Genomic DNA, 11,521 nt, shown 5'->3' with positions numbered 1-11,521 from the left:
CTTAATGTCGTTTTAAGTGATTTTCAAGTCAGCGCGACTAAGAAGATGCACTTTTCTCGGTGTGCGCGAAACCCGTAGGCCAGCAGCCTTTATCGATTGGTTCACACACAGGTTGAGACCTGTATAGCCTCGTCATTCTACTCACTCTTTCAGGCCTTCATAAGGTAAGATCAATTTATTTAAGAATGCCGCTGCTTCTACTCTCATTTATCTACCGTTTCTGGTGGTTAATGAAGCGGAGTGCCAATAGCGACAGCAAGCGGAAAATAGCTAGGAATATGAACACGTAGCCGAAGTTGCTCCACACGTCGTCGTACCTCATATGGAACACATCTTGAATGTAGCCTTTCACCGTCGTGTGGCCGATCGACAGCGGCGTGTGCTGCAGTGGCTGGCATGCGAGTTCCGGTCGCACGTTGATGTACGATTGAGTAGTTTCGTCGAATGTCGGATCTTCGGGGCAATTGCCAAACAGAATGGAGACCAGGATGGACAATGCGTAGCGTTGTGGAGTGATGTGGTACAGCCACTTGTAGCCCTCAGGGATGGAGCCGGCGGGAGGGTTGAAGCCGGCGAATAGCAAGAAGATGGCGTTGATCAAAACACCCACGATAGCAGCCACTTCCACACTCGGCATCGCGTAAATGAACAGCTGAGCCAAGTACGTCTGCAGCAGCACGAAGAGTGACACGTTGATCCAGTACAGCACGGCCGTTGTGAACGATCCGATGCCCATCAATGGGAAGAAAACAACCGTGAAGATGAGGCCGCTGCCAAACACGTAGGGGATCTCGGCCACCGTAGCTCCAACGAAATACCAAAGCGCGTTGTACGCCTGGGAGTCTCGTTCGCGGTAGTAGGATGCACGCTCACGCAAGGTAAACGGCAAACAACCGACGTACGTGATGTAGCCCTGGTAAAGCGCCGTCATGAAGATAATACCCACCGCAGAATTAAGACCTTGGTACGTCGTATAGCGGCCATTCACAAGAACTAGGCCAAAGATCACAGCCAGACCAAAGGCGATCAAGAATCGAGTCAAATTGTACGACGGTGTGCGCCAGTAGATTGTCATGAACCGCCCCACCAGCATGCGCAGCTGGGTCCAATGACCAGCAGCACGTTTGTTCTTGAATATCAATTCCGGTAGGTGATCGGGTGCGGGGGTCGAGACACCAGGCTGCTTTAATCCAGTCAACAACGCTTGGTGCTCAGCACTCTTACGGAAATGCGTGGCAAAGTCCAAGGCCGCAGCAGCGTTCGTCATGAGTTTTTCGCCCGCGCCAGCAACGCCTGCACCGATACACTCCAGCATCCACGTCGCCGGGTTCTGACCGTCGGGTAAGCGTGAAACTTCTGGAATTGCCTCAAAGTAGTCGATTAAGTGCCCGCATTCACGATCGTCCGGCTGCGCGTTGTTCAATTCGCCGAAGAAGACCATCTCACCACCACGTTTCAGTAGCAGCAAATTGTCGAACAAGGAGAAAACGTCGGACGAAGGCTGATGGATCGTGCACACCACGGTCCGTCCGCTGTCGGCCACCTTTCGTACGCCGTCCATGATAACCTTGGCCGAGTGAGCGTCCAGTCCGCTGGTTGGTTCGTCGAGGAATAGCACACTGGGTTGCGCGGCGAGTTCCACGCCTATGGTCAGGCGCTTCATTTGTTCTTGAGAACGTCCACGGATAATCTGGTCAGCGATGGCATGCATGTCGAGGAGATCCAGACATTCTTCGACAGACGCGAGCTTTGCTCGCTCCGACACACTGCTGTCTTGACGCAAGAAGGCACTAAAAGTGAGTGCTTCTCGGATCGTGGCTCCTTCTGAGTGAACGTCTTGCTGCTCGCAATAACCGGTGCAGCGACGGATTGCCAACTCGGTAGCGGGGTATCCGTTCAACATGATTTCACCCTTGATTGTACCTCCTGTCTTCCGGCCAGCGATCACGTCCATAAGTGTTGTCTTGCCGGCACCTGACGATCCCATTAACGCTGTCATCGTGCCAGGAAGCGCATAACCACTGATACCTTTAAGTAAGTCCATAGACTCGTTCCTGCGCTGGGGCACAGGCACGGAGTACCAGAGATCCTTGAATGCCAACGCGACCGGTACAAACCTTGCTTGTTCATCGTGGAGATCGACCACAACCATCTCATCTGAAGATTCCCTGTGTACTGGAGAATCCGAGACCTTTCGTGGCGTTGCAACCATGGCATAACTCGCAATTCCGTCTCGGTGATTCGTCTGTTCTTTTTCTTCTTGGACAGCTTCAAGCTTGCCCTTCTCCTCGCCACCAAAGCTTGAAACAACCGCCACTGTGGCCACCGGGATATCGTACCGCTTGTGCTCGAGGATATAACTACCGGTCATCACGAAGAAGACCGTGGAGAACACGAGGAACAACACACCCGTCCACACCCACATCTTATCTGATGGCACGTCGTACAGAGACAAGGAGTACTCGCCCATGGTCATGCCGTACTGCGCACAGTAGTCTGCACCGTCATAAACACAAACGTCAAACGTGGGCGAACGGTACTGATCCACCGCAACTGCACGCAAGCACCAAGCGAGGGGGTTGATCCAGTAGATCCACACAAAGAAATCGGGAATTTGGCTTCGCGGGACAATGAAACCAGCGAAAACGACGTAAAATGTGACGGAGAACGTGGAACAAGGCTTGGCGATATTGAAGTCGGGCGCCATCGCAGTCAATGCGAAGAACCACGCACATAGTGCGAGGTTGGTCAGAACCATACAAAGCAGGAAGAAGAGGAAGTAGTCCACTCCCGACACGAAGCCACACATCTTGTACACGAAGGAGCTGAAGACAAGACACTCCAAGATTGCATAGGGCACGAGTGCCGTCAGACACGCGATTGCAAACGACGATGTGCGATAGAAGTTCGCTCGGCGCTGTTTGTAGTAAATCTCACGAGCGGCGATAAACACTGGCGTTTGTGACGCTTGGCCCATTGCCAAGAACATCGTTGTCTGGTACAAGACACCCAGTGATACTTGTGCGTTGGTGGGGTCAAACCCGAAGAAGGTGCTGCCGTAAATCAGTCCCATGACCACGACCATCAACGCCCGAACTCGCATAAACGCCGTGTTACGGAGCACTAGAAGCATCTGCCGACGCGTCACAGTAAGCGTTCCGGCCCAAAACGACTGTCGAAATTCAGGCATCTTCACCAAATGGTGCTCGGCGTCACGAAGTCTCTCATTACTCCACGGTGCATCCAATTTCTGCACGATATTGTGGTGTACAGCCGACTGGCGAAACGAATCCGCAAACGCGCTCGCTAGTCGAGGAGGGCTCACCGAAAACGACGTATGGTTTTTCACCTTTGCCACCTCGTATTGGTACTGCTGATCCGTGCCCAGATCCAACAAGTAATCGGCCACATCACGGTCAGGCGGACACGTGAAACCTAAACTCTCAAAGTATGGCACCACCTGTTCCCTTGGTCCATGGTACATCACCTCACCGTCATTCAATAGCAAGATGTTGTCGAACAGCTCGAAGACTTCCGGTGCAGGCTGCAGTAAAGCTATCACCACCGTCTTGTGCAGTTTCTTGGCGATATCGCGCTGCGTGCACACGATGTCGTACGTGGCAGCACTGTCGAGACCCGTGCTAATTTCGTCCATGAACGTGGCGTACTTCATACCGAACTCCATCTCGCCAGTCGTCACACGACGACGCTCGCCACCAGACACACCACGCTTCAACGCATTGCCGATCACGGTGCTCCGACAATTCTGCAGTCCGAGTTGTTCTACAATGACATCGGGGTAGTTTCTGTAGAGTGCTTCGGCAGTACTCAGAGCTGCTTCGTTCTGCTCCGGTGTGCCATGTGACAGCAACTCCTTTCCCGGTCTTGAAGCCACCTCCTCCGGACAACATGCGTGAGCGAACTCTAGTGTTTCCTGAACCGTTAGAGCCGGGAAATGCTTATCGCTCTGCGGAACGTACGCGGCCAGCTGCGGGAGTTTGGGAAGCAGCTCCTTCCACGTCTGTCCGTTGTACGAGATATCGCCGTCCACTGTGATGTTCTTCTCCATCGGGAACTGCCCGCTCAACACTTTCATCAACGACGTCTTGCCGGAGCCAGGCTGACCGAGAACCAACGTGATGGTTCCCGGTTCGAACACAGCATCAATTTGCTTGAGAACGTGTCGTTGTGTGACGTGTCTGCTGGCCGTGAGCTTACGTACGATGTGCTTGAGACTGTTGTACACAGAGGGTAACTCCGAGGTTGTGGCGCGTGACTTTTGCTCGACGGCGGAGACGTCAGCCACGACGGAGAGATTTTTGCATCGCACTTCCATTTGTGGGAGTGCGTGACCAATTGCAGGCTCCAGCTGCTGCACAACGAAGTCGTAGAAAGCAGCTTCACCCTGTTCCATCATAGCGTGACCGGAATCGAGTCCAGGCTGGACCTTAGGCTGCGTCTGGGGCAGCATGTCAATTGTGGTGCTTGGTGTGATGATAGGAGGTGAAGAGCTAAGCTGCTACAACTGTGACCCCCGTGAGGTAAATTGGATAATGGTCTCGTGTGGGACCATCGATCGACGGCACACTCATCGCCGCGCAATACCTCAATGCGTGATTGCGAGCTGTTTCGGTAGTAACCACATCTAACGAGCACAAAAAGTTTTTTTGCTCAACACATGAGAAAGTGCAACAAACGACAGCAGATGTCACGTTTTGATTATCATATAAAGTTTCGCGATTCGCGAGCCTTAATTAGGTTAACAATACTACAAACACATAGTATATCACAAACAGTAAAGATTTAGGAAAATGAAAGTCTTACATCTCTTGTATTTTAATAGAATAGGTACATTTATTCACAGGCGTCGGTCCGTGGAACGGAATTGTATATTAATTAGAACGTAACTTTTTACTTATCGGTTCACTTTTTCTCCCTATTTCATTTCAATAAATCTTCCTGCCTTCGGCAAGTTTTTCCAGCAGCCGCTATTATCCAACATTGACGCATATTTTAGCTTAGATATTCACGAACGCAGGTCGGGAGATAGATACAGTGAACGACGATCTCATGCCGCACAAAATTAGCGGAAGAGCGCTAGTTTTTCGCACATGAGCTTGCTCCAGCAAACGGCTTCAGCCGCGATAAATCAGCATAAAAATTAAGATGCTCGTTGAATGCTGCATTTTCTCTTTAGCTTTGTGAGCTCGTTAGTTTCTCATCTTAACGGTTGGTAAGTACTTCGTGGTTGCGACTGTAACCACATCTCTTAATAAAACGATTTGGTGTTTTTAGTGATGAGAAGTGTTATGAAATGCAAAACCCACTTTGCTAAAAGGGCTACGTCTACCGGTATCTAATTAATACCTTTTATTTAACTTTAGTGAATCAAAGACTTTACATGTGACCCCCGGTCGATAATGCGAGCTATCGAGATACTGTGCTTCCCAACTCACTAAGTACCCGGCTCCTGCCAGTGCATAACGTATCGTAGATGCATACTGCGAACAGTTTGCTACAGCAAAGACTGGAACATCGTTGCGGAAGTTACAAAAGCGGAAGAGCCTATTTTAATATTTTAATAGGCTCTCCCGTTACAAGTATTAAAATAGCTGATGCACTGTACATCCGGTTCATCCAATCTTTTGCGGGGATGAAGGATGAACAGGTCAGACATATGTTTTTTCGTTGGTGGACGAATGTGTCCCCCGAGGATTGCCTTCAACAAATAGCTGTCAAGGCGTTGGCAGTAGTAGCTAAACAAGCTTCTTTGCCACGGACACGTAGAATGCGTCGCTGCTCATGTCGAGGGAAGCAATGTGTCAGAGATTGTAGCACAAACGCGTTTTATGACGTGAAAGCCTATGTTCAGTCGTTCTACATACGATTCGGAGTCGTTACCGCAACCATAATATGCGACATTTATGGTTGCTATAACTCAGTTATGGTTGCTATACCAGCATTTCAAAAAACTCTTAGCGAAAGATAAATCCAATTATAAGAAAGTATTTTACACCCATTTAAAATACCGTATCAGCACCTAAGTACGAATATACTCGGTTAAGTACGATCATATTATTAAGTACGATTGCTCTGAGCCGCTCATATTTGAAACTGGGCAGTTCTGCGACGGCCACGCGGTAGATTCGCGCCGCGCTAGTTGGCGTTGCGAGAACGAGGGACAGCGTGCGAAGGATAGGACGATGGCTGGTAGACTACATGAGTCGGGCTTTAGAGCTGTAATTGTAGTTCTTACCACTTGTATGTGTTTGTGTGCGAACAGAAGCCCGAAGAACGCAAAATGTCAACGGACAACAAAAAATCACGTATAATGCGCTCGGGATCGAGGATGACGACGCCAGCGACGAAGACTACGTGTTGGAGGCCATTTCCTAGGATGAGGAAGAAGATGAGGACCTTTCCTCTGGCAAATTAAACGAGGGAAGCACAACAGCTGCCGGTAGGGTTGTTTGCTGCACTTTACGTTACTACATGTTTTGCTGAGCTGTTGTGTGGGGTGTACATGCATCTAGGAAAGCCAAGCGCTCAGAGTAATAAGAACAAAACGATACAGGGCAACGTGAAACCAGGTATGGTTGCTATATGCGTAAGGGTTGCTTTATTCATCATCTTATAAGCTCACAGTTTTGCTTGTTGCTAGATTCGAAGGCTACTAAAACATTGCTGAAGCGCACTTCACCTCATATGCCAATAAAGTCTTCTCTGGTTAAGCGGAAAAGGCAGGAAACACCAGTGGCATCAAGTGGCGAATATTCGCCAAGAAAACGCGTGAGCAAGCACCTCACAGAGCTACAATCAATGAACTCAGGTGAAAATAAGATCCTGAATACAGCTCCAGCGTTTGGGCCGGCCAAGATGATTAATTCTTGGGAGGAATTTGAGAAGATCTTCGATGCATACAAGAAGAAGTACAAGCTCAAGTTTCGGGTGCGGAGCTCAGAAAAGACGGATCTTTACAACAGGTAAGTTTTGCTGTTAGCTTTGGCTGTATATCCAGACTAAAAGGTGGTTATTGTATCTGTAGCACACATGAAGATCATATACCTACCGAGTTCGAGTGGTTCCAGAGGATTTACCGCTGCACGCACGGAGTATCTCAGGCCTCTAGATCTAAAGGCCACCGCAACCGGTCGACACGTTACTGTAGCTGCAAGGCAAGATTAACGGCCGTTGTCTCTCGCTGTGTGGACGATACCTATAAGATTGTTGTTCGGAACGAGGTATGTGACGAAAGCGTGCTCATTATCTGTTTGACTCTCTAACTTTTGTTTGACTTTGTAGAACCACACGCACTCACACCTAACTACCGGCACGGAGGTCTCTTCCTACCTCACGACCAAGACTCTACCGCTCGATGACCGCGATCGCGAGGATGTTAAGACCTTGGCTGACGCCCGTGTGTCGTCCTCCCACATCACCCGCTTTTTAAATGATCGCCTTGGTACGTGATGTAGCTATTTACGTGATGTAACTTCTTTAATTTTTTGCTTACATTATGTCAACTTCTTCTTAGACTGTAAAGTGACGCCACAGCAGACGCGTAATCTTATCCGTAGCATCATGAAGAAGGATTCCGGTGAAGACCGTCTCAAGAATATGCTTCACGCTCTTCGGCAGCTTGATGGCAGCGATGTGCTCGTCATTCAAGACCAGTTTGACGTCACGTGCGGAGTTGTTATGCAGACAAAAATTCAAAAGATGATGTTTGAGCGGTGGGGGGAAACGTTGGCAATGGACTTTACGCATGGAACGAATAACCTGGGCTATCATCTGGGTACGTTTGACACAGCAACCTTACCTGATATAGCAACCCCCTGTAGCAACCTTAATTGATACAGTAGCCGTTGTGGCAACCTTATCCGCTATCGCAACCTTGCTGATCATCATGTATTTCCTTGCTGGTAGGGAGTTTGGTTGTCACCACATGCACGGGTCGTGGCTTCCCTGTGGTTGATAACATTTGCCTCAATGAGCAAGCAAAGACGATCTCCACGATTTTGGAGTACTTCAAGGAGAAGAATTCGTGTTGGGATCAAGTCGTGAGCGTGGTCATTGATAAATACTTCACTGAATGGAAGGTACTTGAAGAGTCCTTCCCCAAACGCGAAAATTCTCCTTTGCCAGTTTCCACGCAATCTCCTACTGGAAGAAGATTATGAAGAGGTCTGTCTACGGAATTAAGACTGCGCAGAGTGAAGAGCTACTTGCCTTGATGGTGAAACTGCTTTTCAGGTATGTCGCCACGGTTCTTTCGATACACATATCTTATCTTACTTTCTGAACTAATTGTTATCTTAGCTCAACGCAGGATGCATACGACACTTACTACAAGAACCTTCAATCGTACTGCCAAAGTAACAAAAAACTCGCTTTCTTTGCGTATTTTGACAAGAACTGGTTACACATGCAATGACATGTGGTCCAACTTTGCAGCGTGGTAAACATTTTACTGGCTGGCAACACAGCTACCAAACAGGATCGAATCTAATTGGAACCAGCTCAAGATGCCTGCTCCGGGCGTTAAAACAGGAATCGACCAGACCATCGCTGGATTGCTGCAGCACCAGATGACTATCACGCAGCAGATTGTCTCGGAGATCGGGCAGCTGCACTCGAGTACACGGAGGCCTAAGTCGGTGCCGACGTTTTTAAGAGCAGTTGGGGGCAGAATATCAGCGTATGTTTTGGAGACAATTAGGCGGGAATGGGAGCAATTTGTGAATCTGATGAAGGAAACAACATGTGTACAGACATTATCGGTTTCGAAATGGAACGTATACTGTCACAACCAAGGATTTGAGTGCGATGACGTGGACTGGAAGTGCACCTGTCTGTTTTCAACTACCAACCACTTGCCGTGTCGGCATCTCATGCACGTAGCGCACATAGGACATGGATTCGAGATGCTTCTTGTTATAACAATTTGCGAACGGTGGAGTACAATGACAGCGTTGAAATCTACCGAAGCATTTACGGCCGCTGCTGATACTCTGAGTTCAATCGTGCAGATGTCGAAGTTAAGGTTGCCAAATTTAAGGTTGCCCGATGAACCTTGTGTTGACCTTCCTACCTCGTCAGCGCCGAAGACGTCACCGAAACAAGTTGTGTATGTTCGCCTGCGACGACGGGAGCGTGCCAACAAGGTTGTTCTTTCTTCAGGCGAGAGGTATTCGCTTGCAAAGGCAATGGTTGAGCCGCTGCTGGAACATCTAGCCGACTTGAGCAGCGCAAACTTTTATGACGAATTACAGGCGTGGAAAAACACATTAGAAGAAGGACTGCGCCTTGGCAAATCACGTACGAAAGAAAGTGCTGTGTTTGCCGATCACGAAAATGGAGAAGTTGAAGAAGTTGAAGATCTCGATGATGATTTGAGTTCTATTCTAGATCCAGCAGACGCAATGGCAACTGTCAAACTGATGGAAGATCTGCAAATGGACAGCCAGGATGGCGCCATGGATAGTATCAACAGTGGTGATGACGTCCCTCCAACACAACTCGCAAAAGAGCAAAAGGTGAAGAAGGTGAAGTCATCAACTCCACCTCGTGCCGCTAGCTTTGGTGAGCCGACTTCTGGCTCCAAAAAGAACGAGACGGGTGATGTTCGAGACGAATGAGAGACAACTCGTCAAGTAGACGTTATCAATGTTCCAAAACCGATGCGCCGACATCTGTCGCGTACCACGCCGACACAGCTACGCCAATCAAAGATTTCTCCAGGTGTATCGCGACTAGCTGTACACAATTATCCCAGCGGGCTGACAGTGAAGCTGCACGAATTTGTGACGTGGGCCCGCAATACACCAAACATGAAGAACATCCTGGCTATCATGCAAAAATACCCAGTGCAACTGACGGATGCCTATCTACGATCGCGAGTGATTGAGTGCCATTGGGAAGCTATGAGGTCTGAGGACAACATGCACCATTTTGTAATTCCCGTGGATCTTACACGGTCAATGGAGGCTGCAATATGTACTGCACGGAAGGAGCAGCGCGAACCCGACAAAGTCGACTCAACTGTGTCACAGAAAGGTGTTGTTCTCGACATTGTTGCAACAATTGACCCAAAGCTCTGGAAGTTCTGCAGGTACGGTTGCTTTATCGTTATGGTTGCTATACAGAGTTGTTTTATCTTTATGGTTGCGATACAGGGTTGCTTTACTAATGTGGTTGCTACTTCGATTACAGTCGATATGTAAATGCAGCAAGTGTTTTCTACAGAGTGAAGGCCAAGGCCAAGTCTTGGGTCGAAGATCGAAAGTGGCTGGAGAGAAATTGGATTAAGGTGGACTCGGATGTTGACCTTTTCGCAAAGGAAACAAAAACTTGGGGTGTTACACGAGAGGCCGTTCGAAATCGACATCAAGTCCTCGCCAATGAAGTAATTTCAAAGTTTTCAGACCGCCGTCTTCGCAGCGAGTACGCCACCAAGTGTGGCAAGGTCACCATTTGCTTCGAAGACGTGGTTGGAAGAGTTTGTCGAGGGTGGCTCTCGGACAGCTCGATCGACTTCTGCTTGAGTGAAATTGCTGCATCCACGGAGGGCTGTCGCGTGTTGTCATCGCTTCTATGGCAGATTGGCTGGCCGGCGACACCGCGGGTTCAGCTTCGCGACATAAAGTTTGTCGTACATCCCGTCAATTTGAGCGCTAGCCATTGGGGCACTATAATTGTTAACCTTGGGGTTTCAGACGGCCAGATCCACGCACGACCTCACATGTATGAACCTCTCATTAATAATTGCTATCACGGTGAAATGGAGACAGTTTGGGAGGGAAGTAAGCGTAACAACAAGGAAGGGCTGCGAGGATTTATTGAGCGCTGGAACGAGTCCTCCAATCCTGGCTGTGTTATGAAGATCCACCCAGTTTCGTGGGTGGACGCCCCGCAACAACCTGATAACTCCAGCTGTGGTGCCTTGGTAATTGCACATGCACACAGCGTTATTGCAGGGAATGCAGACCTGCATTGCTACAAGATCAGCAAGTCAGATGTCGACGTAATGCGCTTGAGGATGCTGTGGTTACTGCTTGTACAATCCCGCAAGCGACGAATGTCGAAGGCAGATGCGGACACGGCAGCAAAAATTCATCAGAGACTTCAGGATGAGCTGTAATAGCCATGTGAATTTGTATTCACAATTAATACAGCTACATATCGTTGACTAATTTCTTAACCGATTAATTGCCATCTCTAGCAGCACTCCAAAAGACATAACTCCGTCTTGACCGATGCCCACACCGTCCAAGTCATAATCCAAAGCGTATAGGCCCTTCTCGTTCTCTTCAATTCGAGCCATTAACTCCATCTGTACTCTCAGTATTTGCTCCAGTATCTCCCCGATCTCCTCCAGCTTGCGCTTTGTGTCCGTGAGCTCTTCTCGCCGTGCGCGTATCAGTTCGCTGGACAGCGATCTTTTATCCATCGTCGTGAAGCCTGTATATCGAAGTGTGAGAAATGTGTGGTGTACTCGCATGTAGTGTTGTGTACATATCTC

At 48.9% G+C, this 11,521-nt stretch overlaps 2 protein-coding genes across 2 annotated transcripts in view; one reads left to right on the top strand and one right to left on the bottom strand.

Moving 5' to 3' along the window:
- Positions 1 to 211: 211 nt before the first annotated feature.
- PITG_01096 (ATP-binding Cassette (ABC) Superfamily) lies at positions 212 to 3,190 on the bottom strand (the record flags this gene model as incomplete). Its single annotated transcript, XM_002909569.1, has 2 exons — positions 212 to 1,366; positions 1,439 to 3,190. 2 exons carry the CDS (start codon positions 3,188 to 3,190, stop codon positions 212 to 214), a joined length of 2,907 nt encoding a protein of 968 aa, XP_002909615.1.
- A 6,790-nt stretch (positions 3,191 to 9,980) lies between these two features.
- PITG_01094 (26S proteasome non-ATPase regulatory subunit 11, putative) overlaps positions 9,981 to 11,521 on the top strand; it is a gene marked incomplete at both ends in the record, with an annotated part of 2,262 nt that continues 721 nt past the window's right edge. The window contains 3 exons of the mRNA XM_002909568.1: positions 9,981 to 10,111; positions 10,213 to 10,743; positions 11,357 to 11,421. Of these exons, the coding sequence (XP_002909614.1) occupies positions 9,981 to 10,111; positions 10,213 to 10,743; positions 11,357 to 11,421 (727 nt within the window). The remainder of the gene's footprint in view (positions 10,112 to 10,212; positions 10,744 to 11,356; positions 11,422 to 11,521) is intronic.

Source organism: Phytophthora infestans, genomic scaffold (assembly GCF_000142945.1).
Source record: "Phytophthora infestans T30-4 supercont1.1 genomic scaffold, whole genome shotgun sequence".
In the NCBI taxonomy this organism is placed as follows: Eukaryota; Oomycota; class Peronosporomycetes; order Peronosporales; family Peronosporaceae; genus Phytophthora; species Phytophthora infestans.
This window is presented reverse-complemented; position numbering and strand designations above follow the sequence as displayed.